Source organism: Ursus maritimus, unplaced genomic scaffold (genome assembly GCF_017311325.1).
Source record: "Ursus maritimus isolate PB19 unplaced genomic scaffold, ASM1731132v1 scaffold_15, whole genome shotgun sequence".
Lineage (NCBI taxonomy): Eukaryota > Metazoa > Chordata > Mammalia > Carnivora > Ursidae > Ursus > Ursus maritimus.
In genome coordinates, this window is record NW_024423897.1 from 6,255,267 (window position 1) to 6,278,769 (window position 23,503).

General features: G+C 42.3%; 1 protein-coding gene across 5 annotated transcripts in view; it reads right to left on the reverse strand.

Annotated features, from left to right (window-relative positions):
- The window catches only part of DOCK2 (dedicator of cytokinesis 2), a 407,128-nt gene that overhangs the window by 323,261 nt on the left and 60,364 nt on the right, over positions 1–23,503 (reverse strand). For all 5 annotated transcript variants that reach the window (XM_040630309.1, XM_040630312.1, XM_040630308.1 and 2 more), the window contains 9 exons: positions 22,564–22,688; positions 16,927–17,025; positions 15,050–15,122; positions 14,835–14,938; positions 12,796–12,979; positions 12,568–12,665; positions 10,829–10,918; positions 9,687–9,787; positions 8,697–8,831 (listed from right to left, as the gene is read on the reverse strand). In XM_040630309.1, coding sequence (XP_040486243.1) covers positions 8,697–8,831; positions 9,687–9,787; positions 10,829–10,918; positions 12,568–12,665; positions 12,796–12,979; positions 14,835–14,938; positions 15,050–15,122; positions 16,927–17,025; positions 22,564–22,688 — 1,009 coding nt within the window. The remainder of the gene's footprint in view (positions 1–8,696; positions 8,832–9,686; positions 9,788–10,828; positions 10,919–12,567; positions 12,666–12,795; positions 12,980–14,834; positions 14,939–15,049; positions 15,123–16,926; positions 17,026–22,563; positions 22,689–23,503) is intronic.

Here is a 23,503-nt window from a genome sequence, read left to right on the forward strand (position 1 = left end):
ACTACTTTAATGGCTCCTATTGCCAAAAGCAGGGGTTTCCAAACTGCTCCATGAGAAAAAAAATGTTAGCATGCTTCTCAACAGATGCTTATTGATTTATACGTTATATCCAAGTATTATTCTAATTCTTTTTTTTTTTTTTAAAGATTTTATTTATTTATTCGACAGAGATAGAGACAGCCAGCGAGAGAGGGAACACAAGCAGGGGGAGTGGGAGAGGAAGAAGCAGGCTCACAGCGGAGGAGCCTGATGTGGGGCTCGATCCCATCACGCCGGGATCACGCCCTGAGCCGAAGGCAGATGCTTAACCGCTGTGCCACCCAGGCGCCCCAAGTATTATTCTAATTCTTATTCAAGTGTTTATAAAGTTTAATTTCTTCCCCTTGAAACAAAATAAAGGAAGTTTCATCCTTTTACCTGATCCCAATGGATGAGTCTGTGCACCCACTGGGGAGCTCGAGCACTCTGTGCTCTGAGGACAGAGGGCAGCATTTATGCTGATTTCCCCTGGCAGAGAGGATGACATCACATTCCTTGGTTCGGCATGCAAGGTATTCACTTCCAGCTTCAGCCTACCTCACCTCTTCCACCACCACGGCTTCACCCACTAGCCACTCTTGCCCACAAACCTGCTGCTCATGGGCACAGCAAGGCACAAAGGGCCTAGGCTCCGATGTCACAGCCCTCCCTGCTGACGTCTAGCTGTGTGACCTACAGTCACTTGCTCTATCTTTCTGGGCCTCAGTTTCCTCTCCTGTCAAAGAAACATCATAATACCTATACTCCCCAGGGTTGCTGTGAGTATGAAGTGAGGCAGAGTAAAAAAGTGATCCAGGGCCAAGCACAGAGGAGAGGCTTCATACACGGTGCTCCTGGAGTGGCAGGAGTGATTGGACGACGTATTCCACACGGTGTTCCCTCTACTTGGAATCTGTGATTCTTCTCTCTTTCAATGTTTAGTTTAAAGTATCACCTCCTCTGAGAAGAATTACTGATTCTCCTGAGGTGGAGTTTGTCATTTAAACCTGTCTGCTCCCTGAGCCTCAGTGACATCACATTGGGGATCATTGTTTATTCCAGGGGACTGTGATTGATTACTGGGATGCATATCCAGCATGCCCTACTGCGTTACTGCTACTTGAGGAAGACTTAGTTATTAATTTCAGTGTCCCCAGCACTTAAAGTGTCTAGCACGTAATAGGTGCTCAATAAACGTTTACTAATATTTCTATACGCAAAGGGAAAAGAGGGTATTTAAAATGCATGTGCATGTACAATTTCATGCTACAATGATGGCTACTTACTTCACGGTTTACAAAACACTTCCACATATGTTTGTAATAAACAAGCTATTAGCTCCCCCTCAACACTGTAGCAACTCATAAAATAGATAATAAATTAAAGAGAAGTAACTGGTTGACAATATCCCTCTGATGACAGTTTTCTCTTCTACCCTGATCTGATGCCAAGTTAATGTTATCATAAAATAATTCCATTAACTGCAGTTGTGCAGTTTACTGAGCCATTACTGTCATCAAAAAGTGAAATTATATTCAAAACTGAAAACAGAGGCTTACATAGGAATAAATGGCATTAACATGCAAGCAAATTATATGCAGGAGAAACAGGAATAGCAATGTGACGGGCATTCCAGCCCATGCTCAGCATAAACAGATGATTACATTTAAATATTTATTCATACATGAACAATGAAAACAAATCACACTGGCAAGTGCCTTCGAGTTAAATTCATATTTGTTTAAAAAGGCAGAGGCTTATGTATTCCCTCTGACTTCAGGCTACATTGGGCCTGCCTGAGCTTTATTCAGACAGTCCTGCTGCCTAACATATGCATGACCAGGAGGGTAAACTAGTATATAATATTTACATAAGAAGAAATTGAGCTGGTGGGAGGGCGAGGTGGAGGCTGAGAGGGGAGATAGGCAGAATAAAACAAGATGCAAAATAAAATGCAAAAGAGCATCAGAGAACATCTGATCACTGATGCTGAAGGCAAGCAGAGAAAGGACAACGATGTCTGACTCTGGATGAAGTGAGCCAGACTGGGAGTGTCCACCAGAGGTGTGAACCGTGCTCCTTGGATGCCTATGTTGATGGAGTGGAAGCCCCATGCAGGTGGATGGCACTGTGCACACCATGGCCAATCTTCCTGGCTCCCAGGTGAGGTCTGGGGAGCAGGATGACTCCTAAAACACTGTAGCTTCTATCAGGGTGTTAGTGCATTTCTCTTTCCCTGACTAGTGACTCCTTCAAGGAGGGTGAGTTAGCTGGGCAGGTCCTATGTCCACTCTTCTTTCTTCATTCCTTGAGAGGATATGAGGATAAAGTCATGGTTGCTTGGATAGTTTTGCCATAATGGCGAGGACTCCTTTCCTGACAACTTCTGCTCCAAGTCATCTTTTTTTACTGAAGTCCTACTGTGTTTAAGGATGATAATACCTAAATCCGGGCAGCCCTGTGCCTCTCTGCAGCCCTGACAATACCCAGCAAGTTGATCCTTCCAGGAGGAGCTGTTCTCACTCACGACAGCTCCCATCTTGGCCAACCACACTTTACACTTGCATGGCCCCCCAAAAGTTCTGGTTCTTAAATTTGCTTAATCGGATGAGGTAGAATGTGAAGCCTTACTTTGCTCATTCTTAGCTGCGTGAATCAAAGCCTCAGCTTTCCTATCTGTGAAGGCGGAATAGAAAGGCTGTCCCACTTCACATGGAACAAAGTCAATACCTGCTGTGCGCTGTTCTCTGCACAAAACAAAGACAGGAGCTTTGGAGCTGGCATTCTAGCTGGGAGATGGCAGTAAACAAAAGCATAATTAATTATCGTCTAGTATGTTAACATGTGACTAGTTCTATGAGGAGGGAAAAAAGATTAAAAACAGAGAGAAAGGGAGGGGAATCAGAAGTTGCGATTTTCAGTAGGGTAGTAAAGGAGACATTTAAGCGAGGATGTGGAAAAGGAGAGGGAGCGAGCAAGCAGGTATGAGGGGAAAAGTGCCCAGGCCCTAAATCAGGAGCCTGAGCCACAGCAAGGAGGCCTGTGTGGCTGGCATGGAATGAATGAGGATTTGGATGAGATGAAGTGGGGGGATGAGGCTCTCCACAGGATTTTTATGAAGACTAATGGAGATAATAAGTGAAATGCACTTAGCAGGTGATAATCACTGTGGCCGTGGCAACTTGTACTATGATAGGCACTGTGCTAAGTGCCTGACTTCCATTAGCTCATTTAGTCTACACCACAACCCGAAAAGGTTTTTACCTATGTGCTTCTTTTATACACAAGGAAACTGAGCTTTAGGGAGGCTACATAATCTGCCTAAGATCATAAACATTAGTAAATGGTAGTGGTAGGATTCCAGTGCAGAATTCCAACCCAAGTAGCTAGCTCCAAAAACTGTGCCTTTAACCACTGGGTTGACTGCTTCTCACAAGCGAAGGCAATTGGGATGAGGGAGGTGAAGGATGAATGTGTGGATGGAAGAGCAACCCCAAGGAGACTGGGAGCACACAGAGAAGCAGAGGGAAGCAAGAAGTGAATAAGCAGGTCCTTAACAAGAGCAGGAGGCATGATACAAAAGCAAAGACAGGCAGCACAGCAGGAAGCATAGAGCTGGGTCTATGGCTACTTGGGCCCAAGAGGCTTGACCACACACACAGCAGACACAAGCAGTGGCCAGCCAGTGGGCCAGCAACAGACCAAGGGGAATTCATGGAGCCACAGAAGTCCCTACATTGTGATCCTCACAAAGCAGACACCTGGGAAGCATATCCCTTCCTCCTTAAAAACAAACACACAAACAAGCAAACAAAAACAACAAGAAAGGTTTAGGATTTTGAGAAGTTCTTTGTAGATCTTGGATACCAGTCTTTTATCTGTAGTGTCATTTGCAAATATCTTCTTCCATTCCGTGAGCTGCCTCTTAGTTTTTTTGACTGTTTCCTTGGCTGTGCAGAAGCTTTTTATCTTGATGAAGTCCCACAAGCTCAATACACGAGAAACAAATAATCAAATCAAAAAATGGGCAGAAGATGTGAACAGACACTTTTTCAAAGAAGACATACAAATGGCTAACAGACACATGAAAAAATGTTCAAAACCATTAGCCATCAGGGAAATTCAAATCAAAACCAGATTGAGATACACCTTACACCAGTTAGAATGGCAAGAATTGACAAGGCAGGAAACAACAAATGTTGGAGAGGATGTGGAGAAAGGGGATCCCTCTTACACTGTTGGTGGGAATGCAAGTTGGTACGGCCACTTTGGAAAACAGTGTGGAGGTCCCTTAAAAAGTTAAAAATAGAGCTACCCTATGATCCAGCAATTGCATTACTGGGTATTTACCCCAAAGATACAGACATAGTGAGGAGAAGGGCCATATGCACCCCAATGTTCATAGCAGTATTGTCCACAATAGCTAAATCATGGAAGGAGCCGAGATGCTCTTCAACAGATGACTGGATTAAGAAGATGTGGTCCATATATACAATGGAATATTACTCAGCCATCAAAAAGAATGATTTCTCAACATTTGCTGCAACATGGATGGCACTGGAGGAGATAATGCTAAGTGAAATAAGTCAAGCAGAGAAAGACAATTATCATATGGTTTCACTCATTTATGGAACATAAGAACTAGGATGATCGGTAGGAGAAGGGAAGAATGAAGGGGGGTAAACAGAAGGGGGAATGAACCATCAGAGACTATGGACTCTGGGAAACAAACCTAGGGCTTCAGAGGGGAGGGGGGTGGGGGAATGGGATAGGCTGGTGATGGGTAGTAAGGAGGGCACATATTGCATGTTGCACTGGGTGTTATACACAAGTAATGAATCATGGAACTTTACATCAAAAACTAGGGATGTACTGTATGGTGACTAACATAATATAATAAAAAATTATTATTATTAAAAAGAAAGGTTTAGGATTGCATGAACTGTAAGCCAAATTTTGAGCATGGATCAAGATACTGTTTATTAATTTTAATCTGAGTTTTTGAAACAAAAACCCTTGCTGTCTTGCCTAGGTAAAAACATGGCAGCAGGTAACATTTGTTATGTTTATGAAATTAAGTACCAGATACTACATGGGTAACTTTGCATGTGTAATCTCATTTCAACATCAAAACCCTAAGAACTGGTTTATCCCCATTTATGGATGAGGAAACTGAGGCTCAGACAGGCCAGGTCATTCAGTAAGCTGGGCACAGGGATAAACATATGACTCCCTCCCAGATCTGTCTAGTGTGAACGCTGACCATCGCTGAGCCAACACTGACCAACACAGCAAGCACATAATCACTGTTCCACATTCCCCTCTGTACTTCACCCTATGGCAGCATTAGGATTTGTAAGGAACACAGACAAGTGGGGAAAAAATCCCACTATAGCACCGTGCTCTGGATTTTCTCTCTTGTAGAGAGTCATCCTTACAGAAGGGCTGCAGCCTTATTTCTATGTGCCTGGCCAGCAAGAAGGGAAGATTTCAGTGTGCATAATGAGACTCAGGGAAGCCTAGTGTGCTCTGGACTCTGAGTCTCAAATCCCACAGCTCAGAAATCTTGGGGATCAGCTCAGCTGGTTGTCTGAGTTTCAGGATAAAAGGAATGGCAAGGAATTTTATAAAGAAGCTCAATGCCTAGAATATAATCACTTCAGCTGTTTCTGACAGTTTTTCACTATGTTTTATACCTCCCAGAGGTTTAGTCATTCCAGAAAAGCCCAATGGATACTGGTCATGTTGATGGCTACTGAACACCTTTTGGACACACTTCCTATGATTTAGGAATTTCCCATATTTTTAAGCCTGCCTCCTCACGGCAAAAGTTTGAACCTGCTCTGCCAGATTCCATTCCAACTATGGCATGGGTAGATGCCCAAAGACACCTGCCCCAGACTTTGACTCGGGAGCCAGTGACATAAGGAGAGGGGAAAAGAAAATCACATTATTTGACTATGTGATAGAAATAAATAATCCTTAAGCAATCCAATCTTTCTCAACAACTTCTCTTCCTCCCTTACCCAACAGCATGCTGCATATTGATGTAGAATAATCCTCAGCCCTTGCAAGTGCTCATGTGCAGTATGTGCAAAGAAAAATGGCAAGGGAACAGCTAATGGGAGCTAGATCAGCTGAATTATGCACAGGAGGAAAGAAGACAAAGAAATAACAGGAAACAGGAACACAATACCGGACACAATAAGTCCCCAAAGCAATAATTATGTTATGATTTCCCACCAGCTGGCTTAGAAATTTCAAACATTTTATTTTCTAGTTTCCCATGTAGGCCCTCCTAGTATGGGGAAATACCCCCATCACTTCCCGATGTCCTCGATGTTGCACCAGAGAGCAAACCACTGATAAAGATTCTAAAATAGAACAAGACCCAGGAAAACTACCTTCCCTCAGCACGAGGTCTTAGACCTTTCTTGCAGGTCAGCCTAAACTTTGTTCATGAGAAAGGATTTAAGATTAGGCCCGAATTATCTTAGACGCAACTCTTCTGACCAAATGCATCTCTTAGCCCCCAAAATGAACCCTGTCCAATAGGTATTTCATGAGTATCAGTGATGTTCTATATGCTATGCTGGGGATACAGCAAGAAATAACAGAGCACCTCACTCCTTAAGAAGCCAAAAGTCATTTAGAGTTCCAGCAGCACTGCATTTACACTGAATGAAGAGTTAGAGGTTCTACAGGACGACAGGCCTTGAGGCAGAGAAGAAGAAAACAAATGTACAAATGCTCTTTGCTCTAGCGGAGGGAAGAGACAATGACTGAGAGATCAGACAGGAAGAAAGAAAGGAAGGAAGGAAGGGAGGGAGGAGGGTGGGAGGGAGGGAGGGAGGAACAAAGAAAGAAAAGGAAGAAAAGGAAGGAAGGAAGGAGTGAAGGAGAAACAGTAAAATAAATAAACCAAAAGAAAAAACTGGGGCAGAAGATATGATAAATGGAGAATATATTCTTCTTGTAAACCTCAAGTTCTCACTTGTAAGATGAGGTAAGATATCCTTGCCTGTTGATCTGGAATTATAATGTTTGAATCCTTGAACTCCTCCAAGAAACTCAACCCTTAGAAAAACCAACTGGTTTTCAAATAATTGACAAGTGTCTCTCAAACATGGAAGAATACCCCTAAGACTTTAATACACAGTCTCTACTTTGAGTAACTGGCAAATGAGAGGAAACAGATACTTCACTCTAAGAATAAGAGGGTTGATGCAAAGAGGTAGGTGGGGGATGGGCTAGATGGATGATGGTATTAAGAGGGCACTTGTTATGATGAGCACTGGGTGTTGTATGTAAGTGATGAATCATTGAATTCTACTCCAGAAACCAATACTATACTGTATGTTAACTTCCTAAAATTTAAATAAAAATAAATAAATAAAATTAAAGTAAAAATTTTTTTAGTAACATTAAATTTAAAAAATAAGATAAAATTTAAAAACAAACTAAAAAGCACACGACATATGTTTTGTGACATGGTTCAAGACAGTCATCTCTTCCTATTCTCACCTGAAATCTCAAAGAATGTTTTAGGAGAATCCGAAATGATTCATATTTCAGGTGCTTTTTCAAGTATGAAACTTTTGCAGACAATCCGTTGTCGTGATTGAAATGATGACTGCAGATTTCTACTTTCTTTTGGGAAATCATCTCTCCAACTAAACAACTCTACACCATATGTGGCTGACCTGGCCCATGGCTCCACAGATGCACATGAAACCACAACCATACAATCTGCATATTCATTTCCTTGGTCATACTGTTTCAAACCTTAGCACATGACCCTTAGCAACAGGACCCAGAGGCAAGATCTAGAGAGAAAGAGACTATCCTGATGGCACTGAGTATCCGGATCCAGTCATGCCTGAGGCCAACTATCCTCTGGATTTTTAAAAAATGTGAAATAAAAGTCCTACTTTCCCTAAGTCAGTTTGAGTTGAATGTTCTTCATTTGCATTGATAAGAATCCAGACAATACATTCCCTGTATGTTTTTCTTATATCCCATCACACACAACCAATCTCATCACACATACAATCACAGCCAATTGCCTGCCTAACTTTGCCTTATAGCCAGGATAAACATAAATTATTCTTCTGCAGGTTGCATTTGAATGCCTCTATCTCCGAAGCCCTTCAAAAGAACAGCTAACCTCTGTAATACTGCTCATCAAACACCAAATCTCTTAGGTGTTCTAACATGTCAGTTCAATTGTTGGCTACTAGGATCTCAAGGACAGGCAGATCAACTGCAAATACCAACTCATCTGTCATGCACAGCCTCCTAGAGCCAAGTAACTGTCAAACTCCCCAAGTTCTGCTCTCCCCACTCCCAGCACCTCTATCATTGAAGACTCCTGGAAAGTTTTCTATCTCAAATCAGATAAAGAATGATAGATGAAACACCGAAGAGCCTCAAATCGCAAATCAAGTTCATTGGATGAAACATAACTCTATAACATGTTAAGATTTATATTTTTCCCTGAATGAGCTTAGAGGGAACAATTATAACCTATTCATAACTCTCTATGTTGGATTTTTAAGTTGTTTTTGATCAATGGCTGGTTGTAATTTTATAAAAGAATCTCTCCGATGACATAAATACTGTTGTATCCCAGAGGAACTGCAGAACTAATCAATCACTCTTGCATAACAAGCACTCACTGTGAAAATAATGTCCTCGACCGAACAATGAACTTGAACACATATTCCAAAGCTTTCAGAGTTCTTAGGATCGGCTCACATTGCTCCCCTCTGCTGGAGGTATCCAAGTAAGTCTTCAGCACCGTCATCAATTTCCTGAATAAGGGATTATATTTTCAAAATACATCTTTTCAACCCACAGCATGGTCATCAGTTTGCTCCATAAATTATAAGGCATTCAATCAAAGGTTAAAGGTGGTGGTATAGCTAAGCTTACTCACTTGTTTGCAGCCATAAAAATAACTTTGCTTAAAATATACATACTTAATACAGGGAGTAATAAGTATTTCCTGCCCATAGAAAGCCAGCAAAGGAAAAACTAGTGAGGAAAAAACAAAACAAAGCAAAACAAAAAACATTTGGACTAGGAAAACTAGTCACAATCAGGATATGAGTGGAAATAATGGTGGTGAGAATGTTCTTTTCAGCATTTGCTTCCTACAGATAATGTTCTAATAATATGGAATTCCCTTGCTGAGAAACTTTTCCTGTTTCTTCATTATCAGCAAGGCAGACTTCATACTATTTGGCCCAACTTTCAAGGCCCCTTTACAAACTGGCTTCTCCCAAGCTCTCCAGTATCACCTCCCATCTGTAACCATCAGTTCGCTATACCCAAGCTGTAATGGGCTACTTGGCCTGTGTGCTTTCTCCTCCCTAGCCTCTGAATCCCAGTGTCTACCACAAGTAGCTGCTCAATAAATGATAGTTGACTGACTGAATGAATGAATGTTTTCATGTACTTCTACCACAATAAAATATTCCTTCCAACCTATGGGTTTGCATATTTTTATTTAATCCAAATAACACAGCATAGATGGGGTTTTTTCAAAAAAGGAGAACACACACAGCCTGGTGCAGAGGAAAATACTCAAGTTCCTTGTATCCTAAGCATCCTGGCAGGGCGAGTAGGAGCTACACAAGAAATCCCCGATATGTACAGTAACTTACTTGTAAGCCAATGTGGCACTGAAATGCTGTTGAATGTAAGCCTCCAGGACAGTATTGAAATGCTGGAATTTCCGATCAGCAATGAGTCCTATTATGTAGATCTGAAGAAGATTCAAGGAATCAGTGTTTGGGGGTCAGACTCAAGGCAGGAAGCCGTATTCACATGGCATAACTGAACCTCCAGCAAAATGATTTTGCTCAGGAATCAGCTCACGAGTATATTGTTAGTCCTTTTCATTAAGGTAGTGTCTCTTCTAAAAAGCATTCCATGAAGTGTGCTACAGGGTGTCGTAGGATAAAAGGGTTTCGTGGTCAGATAAGTTTGACAAATCTCAGGATATCATTGTTAGACTGACTTCTTTACTGCAGGGTTCTTAGAGTCTTTAACATATCTAATGCATTGTGACTCTCTGAGAGGGTCATACAATGTCCATCACTTCCCCAAGAGTTATTTAATCAAAGGATCTTTTGTCACAGAGCATCTTTCTTGAGGGCTAGCTCTCCAGGAGACCTGGGAAGCACTGGATTAAGTCACAGTTGTCTCCAAGTAATCTCTTTAAAATATAAATGTCACTGACATAAGTAGTTAACACATTAAACTTTATTGATACCCTAGTGTGGACATGGACATGACACTGAGGAAACATGAGTTGGACAGAGAGGAGGAAGAAACCATCTGGGAAGATGGAAGAGGAAGTGTCGGGATGGTGTGCCACCATAAAAAGTTCTGGGTGGCCAGGAGGATGTAATGACACTGGTAAGTTGGAGGCTATGAGAAAAAAGAAGATAGGAAACATTTTGGATGCTTCCCGACCTGGTCATGGACTAGCTCCAGCATTCAGGTAAAGCTGAAGCCATTATTCATGGTATCCAGCTTCATGTACTTGCAACCAGTGCCAATATGACATCAACACTTAAAATTCCCCTTTTGCTCGCCCTGCCATGCTTTCAAATGAACTAGAAACAAACAAAAATACAAAAACCCCAACGGCTCATTCATTCATTGCTCTGGTTGCCAAAAGTTACAATGCCTCCAAAAAAGTTCATGAAAAGGGCCACAAAAGCCACAAGTTCTCAGTGTTCTCACAGTGAGACACACATTAATGTCTAATGTCACTAAACACCTTTCCCCTCTTTCTTACCAAAGCATCAAAGACGAGGATATCATACTCATTACTTTGAGAATGCTCCATCATGATATTGAAGAGGGCATCCAGAGTATCCTGGAGAAACTGGACAAAATAATGAAGGTCACGTTAAAAAACAGTGCAGGTGACCCAGAAATCCCACTCCTCAGTGTATCCCAAGAGAATGAGAGCACACATCCACCACGTGCTGCATTCAAAAGGTCCACGGAGCTTTCTTCACAAGAGCCAGAACTTGGAGCAACCCAATTGTCAACCAACAGCATGAATGAACATATGGCAGCATTTTAATACTACAGTATAATCCACAGTGATAAAAAAAAAAAAGAGCAAACTAATTCTACATGCAACAATGAGGATAACTCATAAGGATTGTGTAGAGTAAGATAAGTCAGACAAAACAATGTACATTATTTATTACTCTATTTTTATGAAATTCAAGAACAGGCAAAAAAAAAATCTATCATGGTAGTCAGCATAGGGAAGGTTGAGAAGGGGTATGAGAGAATCTAACTGCAATGCCAAAAATGTTCTGTATCTTGATCTAGACAGTGGGTGTATGGGTATATGTATGTATAAAAATATAGGGAACTATACTCTTAGGGTAAGGGCTCTGTACATATTTTACTGTGTTATATACTTCAATAATAAACTTTTTTAGAAAAAGAAAAAAGAATGCAAAGGTGGAGACAATGTAATTCACTCCCAGATGCTTCTCCAAGCCACCCAAAGGTGATAGACTTTATGAAAGGATGTCTGGAGAATTTTCCTGCTACTGTTGAACCAGGTAGGTGAACCAATAGTGCACATTTAAAACACTGATCTGAAAATTCTACCATTGTTTTTCCATGTATGGAAAATTAACTGAAATCTGATACTCTTCCTTCCTAAGGGATAGGTCAATACTTCCTATAGTCCCTGAAAACATACAGCTACCAAATAAAGATGTTTAATCTCAGAGTTTCTAGCTGGACCAAGTTGCTGATGGAAACAAGATTACCAAGACCTGTGGGAAACACTTGTCCCATAGAACTAGAGAGAAGGGTTGCTTAATTAGATCTACACTTCAGACACTATATTCTCTAACACCATGTGGACACAACAATACATCTGACATTTATATTGTTTTATGCTTGTTTCACTTAAAATGTGAGCCCTGATGTCTTTCCCTCTTTCACGTATAATGCATAATACTCTGTAAGCAGCAGGAACTAAGAGTACTTTTTATTGCTAACAGTAACATGTAAGTAGTACTAAGACATCACACTATTATAGCGACTTATACCAACAAAAATAATTAATAGTTACTATTTATTGAACTCTGTATGATTTACATGTTTAGTTCAATATTACATACTTTGTGTAAGAGACTATGCTAAATAATTTTTAAATATTATTGCCTTGAATGCACACAACCACTCTACAAAATATGTCATATTCATAATATTATCACATAAAGTTGGCAAGTAGTTGAGCTGAGATCTACACCCAGGCTGATCTCCTTCCAGGAACTGAACACAACCATAGCTTTCTACCACTCAACATTCAACATCATTGAGCCAAACCAGCCACTGAATTTCCCAGTAAAGGTTTCTCATGGCAATTTGGGACACTGTGTCCCACTGTTAGAGAAAATGTCCCATCTCCCTCAACACTTCATTTGCTGCCTGAAGCCACCCATGATTTCAAGCTCTGCTACTTGTGGACGAAGACAAACAAAACGAAGCCCCACTGACCTTCACCACTTCCTCTCCATCGACAATCTTCAACTTCTCTAAGTTCTCCTGTAGCAGCTGAGGCTTCATACGCCACTTCAGCAAACCCAGCAAGCCCACTGAAATAGAGTCCAGATAAGCAGAATTAATATTCTTGTCTTAAAATGTCCATTCAGGACCTCCCTGGGCTTACACACGCATATATGCACATGCACACTACATATATACAACTCTTGATGGTTTCATTACCGTTCTGGGTGAGCTTTGTGGAACACACTAGGGTGGAAATGGAGAATACATCCCGGGAGCTGACGGAGAGCCCCCCAACACTGCTGGAGCTTCGACTTAAGGTGGCCCCCTTGTTTTCCACATGGTGTCGGTAAGAAGGAAGTGTCAGGTAAGCACTGGCATCCTCCATCTTCTTACTCTCCCCCTGGAAACAACACTTTGGTTACTTCCCCCAGCCACAGGTACATGCCCAATGCCACATAGAGTTTGCAGTGACCAGCTTACACATTGTAAGGTGCAGCAAGTCAGAATTAGAAAAATCATCAGAGAAGCAATAAACAGCTGGTATGGCAGGGCTATTTTTCCACAAAACAGGCAAGAACCCAAAGTTACATTAATGGAAAAGGAATTGACCAACCAGTTGAAGGCTCTGTGGACTTCAATAACAGCACAGAGGGAATTGAAGATTTTCCTGACAGGCCATTTTGATTCCTCCTAAATTTCTTGAGATTTTTTCTTTAAAGTAGGCTCCACACCCAGCATGAAGCCTAATGTGGGGCTTGAACTCACGACCCTGACATCAAGATCAAGAGTTGTACGCTTAACCGATTGAGCCACCTCGGTACCCCTAAATTACTTGAGGTCTTAACACCTGCCCACCAGCAAGATAAGGAATCAACTTAAGGAAAAGTTAACAGCAAAGGCACTAGAGTCTGAAAGTCCTGGGATCTAGACCTTGTTCTACCATTCACAAGTCTGTGACATCTTGGACACATTGCTTGGTCTCTCTGTGTCTTATTTTTCTCATGATTAAACAGAAGATTAACCATATTACCTAGCTCCTAGAGATTTGGGGCAGACTAAATGGGCATAATGCATATAGAGCTCTTAGCAGATTTGATAGACACCTAAGTCCCTTGGCATGTGGAAATGCATGGTTAGAGGCAGGCATTACAGGAGTTAATGTTTATTGAACCCTTACTCTGACTGGATGCTGCTCTAAGTACTTTATATGCCTTACTTCATTTCATTTAAACCTCACAACTGCTATCATCACTGTTGACACTGCTATCATCCTCAGTTTACAGATGAGGAAACTGAGACTTAAGAAAGATGAGTACATTGCAAACTGACTATAACTGGACCTCCTCCCACCCCACCCGCTATGAGTTCACAGTCTGTTGTGATGTGCCATAAATGAGAAGAGAACAGCTGTACAAGAAGGGAGTGGGGGTTTCCAGAAAAACCAGAGAGACTCAGAGAAAGAGTGCCTGGTGATGAAGCCTTGACGAAGCTGTGTTTGCCATGGACACCACAGGCAAAAGGCTGAGAAAGCCAAGGACAAGCGTTGGGTCCCTATGACAACAGCTTAGCCTTGTCCTCCTTCACAAGCACATACTTTGTCTCCAGCTGGGTGCTAGCATAGGCATCCTGCTGCCACAAGAGGGGTTCTGGGAAGGCACGCAAGTGAGATCAAGGCAAACACTTCCCACTTCTCAAAAACAGTACAAGTCTCATGATGTAAAATAATGATGGCCAATATCTGTACACCCTTTTATACACAGCCCTTCCACATGGGTCATCTTACTGGTTTGTCATAAATATTACCATCACACTTAAGAAAAAGGAAGCTGACACTCAGGAAGATGTGTGAGATGATTCCAGATTTAGTCAGTGGCAAGATTGGGTCCCTGATTCTGATATGTTTCCATTAGTGGCAGTGAGGCATCTCTCAAATGTTTCTTGCTGGTCTTCTACACATCCCAAAGGGGTCTTTACAGAGTCAATAGCCCATTCTGTATGTAACAATAACCTTTTCCACTTATTCAATGTGCTATGTACCCATGATGGTTGTGTTTACATGAGAGGTCTCATGTGATACTCGCTCAACAATTATTCACTGAGGGCTCATAGGGGGGAAACAGAGGCAGAGAAGTTAAGATTTTGGTGTGTGTGTGTGTGATTCTGTGGTCCCTGCTGTTAACCACTAAGCAATCCTGCCATCTTCCCTTGGCCTCCTGTGCCCCACTCACTGCAGAGTTAATTCCAATACATGGTACCTTTAGGACGACCAAGTCATGGGATCCATCTTGCAGAGTGGTCCCATCTTCCTTCATCAACTTCACATAGGACATGGCAAAGTTCTTTTCTCCTTTATCTTTAGCTGGAAATAGCATTGTGAGGTCAGGAAAGAAAATGACACATGGGCCCTTCAGTTATCCCACTCCTCACTCCTTAGGGGAGCTTCAGAGATGCCATTTGGTCAGGTACTCACATTCCAGGGATGACCGATGTCGAAACATGAATCTCAGATGGATCCTCTGCATGTCTTCAATCGGGACAGCCACCTTGGTAGGCAGAAACCAGAGCTCAGGAGACAATGAGTTAAACAGCCCTCCCCACTCCAACCCACCACCCAAAAGGCAGCCTGACCATTTAACTGAGAGAGTTCCATGCTGATTTATTACCCATCCATCAAGCCTGATGAACTGTAAATAAATTACATAAGAACCAGCTATGAAGAGAAAATAAAGTACCAAATGTAATCCATTTGCCAAATTGCATTCCTAGCCAATGAAAAGAAGTCTGTAAATTACAGTGGGTTAAAATGTATCTCCCCAAATTGATATAAAAGTCACATAACTTTAGCACAGGATTTGATGCACTGCAAACTGCACAATGCACATTTTCTTTACACACTCCAGGAGTTCTGGAGACTGCAGCAGGGCTTAGCAAATTAACAATGGTCATTAGGGGGTATGCTTGAGGACTCTTGTTTATGCAAATTCATAAAAATGTTTGCATCCAATATTTGGGAACAACCCAGGGCTCATTCCCATCCTTGCCTGGACAGACACCCAGATGCTTTTACCTCTGAAGACACAGAACCAAATCACTCAGTCCTCAGTCACCCCAGTTCCACTGCCCAGTAGGTGGTCTGTTACATCCTTAATTGAGACGCATCAGTCCTGGCTCTAGACTGCCCACCTCCCGTCACCTCACAGCTCTCTCTGCAACGAGCGATTCAAGCCAAAGCAGAGAAGCTTAGCTACCTGTGAGGAAACCACTTTGAGTTTTAAAAGGGACAAGTTTACACTGTATAGATGACTATTAAAAGCCAAACAGGTGCATACTTTGCGACACTTTCTGCTCCAGAGAATGAAATTTAAGCCTGAAGAGGTCCACCATTTGTGACTTCAGACAGAACAAAGGAACTGAGAGCTTCCTGGGCGATTGCAGTCCAATTCATTCTTTCATTGTGAATGAAATGGCCACTGCAAGCCACGGTCATGTGAAATGCTGGCCTTGCTAAAGCAAAGCAGAAGCCCTGCAACTCAAAAGCTCATGGTTCGCATGGGGAGATGCATATTTTAACAATCATGTGACAAGGGCTAGCAAAGAGAAATAATTAGAGTACAAGAGAACACAGAAAAGAGAAAACCAACTTGGTCCAATAGCTTTCTGACCTCAAAGTTGGGCAGGTCATCATGAAAAGAGTGAGTGCAGGGAGTGCAGGGAGACCCACTGAGGAAAATGGGAATATAGGTGACCAGGCAAGAGCCACGGAGGTTTGGATAGCTGTCTCGGAAAAGGAAGTTATGTGAACATCTTGTGTTTAAGTTCAGAGCAGAGGGTGACTAAAGACTGCTACTAATTACAAAGCAGAGATATTTGAAGATATGTTCAAGCTTCACTGTTCATTGAATTAATTCCAAACTCTTCTTCCAATGCACGAGATTCCCTTCTGCTTCGTGTGACAATCTGGTAATGCGAATATTTGTGATTAATGCCACTTTTGTCTCAGGCACCCTCCCAAGACGGTATCTTTCAGGCGTTAAGTGGTCTTTTATAGCCTCACGTTCACTTGCAAGCTCTGTCGCTCCTCACTGCTGAGTGGAATGACACAGCTTGGCGGGCTGGGCACTGTGTGCAAGAAGACCATCTGACAATCCTACAGCGGCTGATTCTGGGTCATTGAAGGGTGATCAAGAGAACCAGGGTACTCACCCATCGCGCCACCATTCCCACTGCCTGACATACCACTGGACACACACTACGGTATTGCTTCAGATCTTAGGGAGGTGTCTCAGAGCCCCTAAATACATGTTTGCTGCTATAATTATTATTATTTATGATTATTATTATTATTACCTTGACTGTTTCCATCCACCGTGGCTGTTTGACTTGATAGTACACAACGGACCGATATTCATTCATGGGCTTGTCCCCAGCTCCCACGCAAATTGCATTCTGCCCCAAAAAAACAAAGAGAAAAAACACTACAGAATTGCCATTTTCAGTGCTTGGGCAATTTCAGTCCCAAGGCCAACACTGGCCTTAGGGTCTGGGAAAACTCTCCCTTCGCCAACCCTTCTGCCAGGTACCCTTTTACATTACAGATTTATACATGAACATCCCCAGCCCCAGGAGTGACAGCTGCTTAACTACAGAAATTCTATTACTTGCATTCTGGAAACCATTGGAGCGCACCAGGCGCTGACGTGACTGTCTTATTGTAAATGGTAACCAGCCTTGGAGTTACTGCACGCTGCCAGTCTTATTAATCCTATTTGTTTCTTAAATCTGAATGTGCACAAAGTTTACAAACAGGCTCAGGTCAGTCAAGCAGCAGCTCATTCTGATGGATTCTGATGCTAACAGGGAAACTGGGCAAGGGGAGGGAGCCTGGGTTGCAGACAGATACAGGGACAGAGGGGCCTGAGGGACCCCACCATTACCAAGCATCTTCTGGTATCAGGCCCATGCCAAGCACTGGGATACGGGCGTGAGTCAGATATTAAACCTGACATGAGAGTTCACAGTTTTGGGGAGGGATCACTAGATAAGCAGACAAATCACTGACCAACACAATGCGATGACAGACATATGTCTTTACTATAATGGGGCACAGGGAAGGGATCCTTAAGTGCAGCCTGAGGATTCAAGGAAGATTTCTTGAAGGTGATGACAGTTGAGGATCTTGAAGAAAGATTCCAAGTTGGCTTTGAGCAAAAATGTGGGAAAGATATTCCAAGCAGAGGATGAGCACAGAGCAAGCATACCTGTATAGGATATTTATTGTTTACCATAAAAAACACCCTCGGAGTAACAAGGAAAATTATCTTCTAATAGAGTCTGTCAGCCCCTAACTCACTCTGTTAATTCTAACTGTTTGGCCCCCAAACAAGATCTAAGCTAGGGTTTCCCAGAAGGGGCATAAGAATTTTATCTCCAGTCTCTAGAGATCTAGAGACATAAGGATTGGTTTTGGAGCCCCTGGCCCCCAAATTGAAAAACTGTGTGCCTCTGGGCATTTTTAGGATGACAAACTCCTTGCCTCTTACCAGATTCCATCAGATTCACCAATGGATCCTTGACACCCCCCCCCCAATACCACCACCACCACCTGGTTAAATGACCAAAGCCAGCCACATACAAGCACTCTAGGACCCCCAGTGAGAGAAGCTAACTTGTGGGAAGAAGAATCCTTCCTCTCTCACTGGAATTCTCCCTCTTTACTTCTGAGCGTAGGGCAAGAATGATTGATGGTACTAGCAGCCAAATTTAACCCATTTCAAAATAAGGATATAGCATCCTTTCAGAATTAACTCTTAAAAAAAACAAGAACTGGGGTGTCTGGGTGGCTCAGTCAGTTAAGCATCTGCCTTCAGCTCAGTTCATGATCCCAGCGTCCTGGGATTAAGCCCCCGTGTCAGGCTCCCGACTCAGCAGGGAGTCTGCTTCTCCCTCTCTCTCTGTCTGCTGTCTCCCTGCTTGTCTTCACTCTCTCTCTCTCTCTCTGTCAACTAAATAAATGAAATCTTTATTAAAAAAATAAATAAATAAATACAAGAATAACCATTGAACTAAAAATGAAGAAAGACAATCTCTTGTTTTCAATGGGATGAAGTCTTTTAGAAATTTTTGAGGCCTGATCTATAAACATGCTTTCAAACTTATTCTAACCATTTAAAGACTGCTTTTTGTCCAGCATTATGCTGAGCCCTTTACACATACTACCTCATTTTAATCCAATCCTCACAACCACTGATGATCACCACTATTATCCCCATTTCAAAACTGAGTAAACTGAGGCCCAGAGAGGTTAAGTCACTTGCCCGAAAAGATAGCAGAACTAGCATACATCTCAGACCCACTATCTCTCTGTCTAGCATTCCTTCCATAACAACATAGATGCTTTCCAGCCTCCCAAGATTTATGACTAGTGACATTTATGGGCTTAGAGTTTCTGTAACTCCAGTGAATCCCATGTAGCTCATAAAATCTGAAAATACACACATATCTCTGGCAAAAGGGAAATTGCCGTATGGCGGGCAACTGATTCCCACAAAACTATCTTGATGATGAAAATTTTTGATTGTCTAAGTCTGTAGAAAAAAGATTCAGTATTACTCTGAGAAAGACCTAAGACCCTCATCCTCAACACGCTAGAGATAAAATTGAATGTTTCCACATGTGTCGAGAATCATGACCAGGGACTAAGCCTGGTTTTAAAGAAAATATAAATTTGTATATGTCTCAAGTAAACCTATTTAATAATTTTCTCCATTGCCCATCCTCAAGGTCCCCAATTAACAGTAAGAATTCCTAGTTGGTTTCAGGTCAATTGAAGACAATCTAAGTAGGAATCAGGAAAGCTGAGAGGCTTTACTGCTGACTTGGACTTGGTAGACAGTTTAGCAGGAGGAAAAATCAGGCTCCTCACACAGGCCTTGTTTACCTGGTAGTAATCACTGGAGGAACAAATGACACCATGGATGTGAATGCACTTTAAGAGCCAGAGTGTTCTACATCTAGAAGGCCACATCCCGTGAAGATGCCAATCATCATCCATAAGGCAAGAATAAAGCCCGAAGACTACCATTCCTTTCTGGTAATAATGGCCAATTTTAATGAACACCTACTATGTAGACCAACTCATTTGATGTCCACTAAAGCAAGGTGCAAATGCTGGTCTCCTACTATTCAGACAGAAAATTGTAGGTATAGAGACATTATTTAATTTGTTCAAAGTCATTGTGCTAATCCAGGCAGCACTGGGAATTGAGCTTGGCTGCCTGGCCCCAGAGTTCTTGGTCTTAAGCACTATAATACCCTGTCCTCCGCACCCTGCCTCTACCCCCATAAGCTCGCTGGTCTCAGAAGAGCAGAGGTTTCCAGGCCTGGCATGGAAGTCTTCTCACTTCTTCTTAAACTTGCTTCAGGCATCCATCCATATCAGATTACCCATTTGATTGCCTGGGTTCCTGACCAGTTGCTCTGCCTTCTCTGAATGTTACCTCTCCTTCCTGTTTCCGAGTATTCACCGCACACCAGGTGTTTACTGGTACCACTTTGTTTAACTTGCAATCCCAAGAGGAGGAAATGATGATTCCTCTTTCATGGACAAATAAACTTTCCCAAGATTGCACAGCTACTAAGGAGGTAGGTTGGGACTGAACCTGATCTATTTGATCCCAGAGCCCACCCCATTAGATTCACTGCTATGGCCCCTCCTGAACAAGGTCGCTGAGACTCCAAAATGAGCCAAGGACAAGTGTAACCTACTCTGTCTCTGGCCCTGCTCCACCAAGAGCAGTGTGCGCCTGAAGCAGGAAAAGAAATAGATATCCCTGAAGGGGACTGTTCCCACAGGAACCCACCAGTATCAAGTGTTTGAGTGTGCTGCCTGACACTTAATTAGGCAGTAATATTTATTTCTGCAAATAAAGAAAGAACAGCCTCCCACAGGCTTCCTTAGCAATTTTCAATAGTCAGTCAACTGAACTCCCCCATAACTTGCCTAATAGAGGAAACTGCAAATTACCACCGTGCCCCATAGTTACCTCTGCATTTCAGCCCCCAGAGTACCCGCTTATATATTCATCTTTGAAGAGTGTGTCTGCTCAGCCTGGTAGGGTGTGACTGAAAAGGGTGGCAGAGGGGTAGAAGGAAGAATGGTTCAGAAGTGAGATAAGATGCCTGCCTTCCTGTTAACTGTTCCTTCTAATTTGTCTTTCGGCAACACTGAAGGCAAACATCAGTGTTTTTAAAAATGAAGCTGAGGTTTAAAAGTTCTCCAACAGGTAGTTGGATAAAAATAACTTCAAAGCAATGGTCTATACATTCGTGAAATGCAATTTCCCTTTCAGATAAAAACCCTCTGCTCTTCTTTTGTATTCCTTTGAGCAAAGTGTCTCTCACTTATTTTACTTTTCAGAATCCAACAAAGAGAGGATGAGTTAAACACTTGGATTTTTGCTCAACCAGATAGTAATTAATGGGGTCAGTCTTTACCAACAAAAAGACAACAGAATTTCTTTAAATTCAAAAAATAATTATGAATCTTCCCAGAATTTGATAGAAGTGGTTATTAGCATCATTTTTGAAATGAGAAAGAAGTTGGAGGATTTTTTTTTTTTTTTAGTGGATGGGCATTATGAAGTATTTAAGAGGGCCCAAAACCTGGACTCAAACCCCATCTCTGCCACGTACTAATTTTTTAACCTTCGAAAAGTTGTTTCACTTGAAGGTTTAGCTTCCCCCTTGGTAAAAATGGGAATAATAATGCATCGTACTTATCCCAGTGCCTGGCACATTAGTAATTCCTCTGTGAATGCTAGTTATGTTCTTAGGTAGAGAGTAGCAAAATCTGCCTGAGCCCCAGGCCCCAAGGCTAGAGCAGATGACTTACCAATACTCACGCCCCCACCCCACTATGCTATCTAATCACCTACTGTGGCCTAAGAGGAATCTTTGCCCACGCTGAAACTGCTGCTGAGAGCTGATCTTATTTTCAGCTCAGTACTCCAAAAGGAGAAATTGAGAAGCAGAACCCTCCCACACACTGGACACAATTGCTGACAACCTTAAAGGAAATATAAGTAAATAAATGTAAACACACATGACAAATATTGTATAGGACATATGCTGTATAAATATTTATAGCAATGTGCTTTGCATTCTTGAATACACTGTGTTGGCCCTCTGGAGACCAATTTACGAATAAGGCTTTCCACCAGAATTTCTAGCTGAGCACTAGGGAGCTGGATTAAGTGTTGGAAATGTCTGTTTTGAGGCCATCCTGAGTCTCCACAGCAGCCCAAGGCTCTATATTGATCCTTTTTCTTGCCATGGATTTTGTCCGAATAAAGCAGGTCAGATTTCAATGAGAACAACATTTTAACAACAAAAAGCTAACCTATAAGCTGAGGCCAAGCAGAAAGAGAGAAAGAAGAGAGAGAGAGAGAGAGAGAAGAAAGAAAGAAAGAAAGAAAGAAAGAAAGAAAGAAAGAAAGAAAGAAAGATTGATTTAAAAAGATCATGAAAGGGGAGAAACAGACATTGAAAAAGTGCTTTGATGTAAAGACAAAACAACAGAAGGTCTTACTATGGGCCAGTGTGCAAACCAAGTTCTAAAGGTATAGATCAGGGGCGCCTGGGTGGCACAGCGGTTAAGCGTCTGCCTTCGGCTCAGGGCGTGATCCTGGAGTTATGGGATCAAGCCCCACATCAGGCTCCTCCGCTATGAGCCTGCTTCTTCCTCTCCCACTCCCCCTGCTTGTGTTCCCTCTCTCGCTGGCTGTCTCTCTCTCTGTCGAATAAATAAATAAAATCTTTAAAAATAAAAAAATAAAAAAATAAATAAAGGTATAGATCATATTACTCAAGGGCATCCCGAAGGCCCCTGCCATTTAGAGAGCAGATTGGGATGGGGAAAAGCAAATCTCCGTGAGCAGAAGCACCCAAGGCAGCCGGGGCACCCAGCGCAGCAGCAGGGACCCTTACAGGCAGCGTTTTGCCGTCCTCCGCGCACACACACATGATCACTTCTACATTCCTCTGCGTGGTCTTGTTGTACTTGTCAAAGTCGCCTTGTAAGAGAGTGATGTAGATGTCGTTCCTGACATCCCCTGCAGGCAGAGGGAGAGACAAGGGTTGGCGTCTACACTGCAGGAGAGACACTGACTAGAAGGCACAGGGGTGGGGGTGGGAGGGCAAGTGCCCCGCCTTGACGTCTATTAATGAAATTAACATCAGACATGTTTCAAAAAAGCATTGTTTCCTCATCAGGGAGGCTGGAGAAGGAGGTAACAAGGAGATGGGGGAATGGGGGAACGCTAGGACATCAGTTGCAAAAAGGTAGGTGGAATGGTCAAAATTGGCTCTGTGCTTCGCTCCATTAAAATTATTGAATTTTCATCCTCTAGTGACACCTTCTGGGAAGGCGAAGGAAAGCTCCTTGGCCCATGAATAACAACCACAGTCTGCAGTCACAGCCACAGATCTTTTATTGTGCTGAAGCAGATAGACTTTTTGAGTGTCCAAGGAACATGGGGTCAGGAAGGCGGTTGGGAGGATCTTCAGGAATGGGGGGCAATAAGAATTGAAAACCCCACAGGGGAATGCACAGGTACAGCAAAGGCCCCCAGTGGACCACCATACACCGTGGAAAGGAGTAAATCAGCGAGAGCAGTGGTAGACACAAGTCTAAGACAGGTTTAAGATAAAAAGGGAAGTTTCAAAACAGTGTTATTATATAATCTAATTTGTTTTTCTTTTACTATATACACATCTGGACAATTTTAGTAACAGTTACTTCTGGAGACAAAAATTTGAGGGAGCTTTTAACGTTTCACTTTTTACCTTTTCATGCTATTTGAACATTTTACAATGGGCATGGAGTCCTCTGGTAATAAAAAAAAAATTTAAAAATTTAAGAGAACGA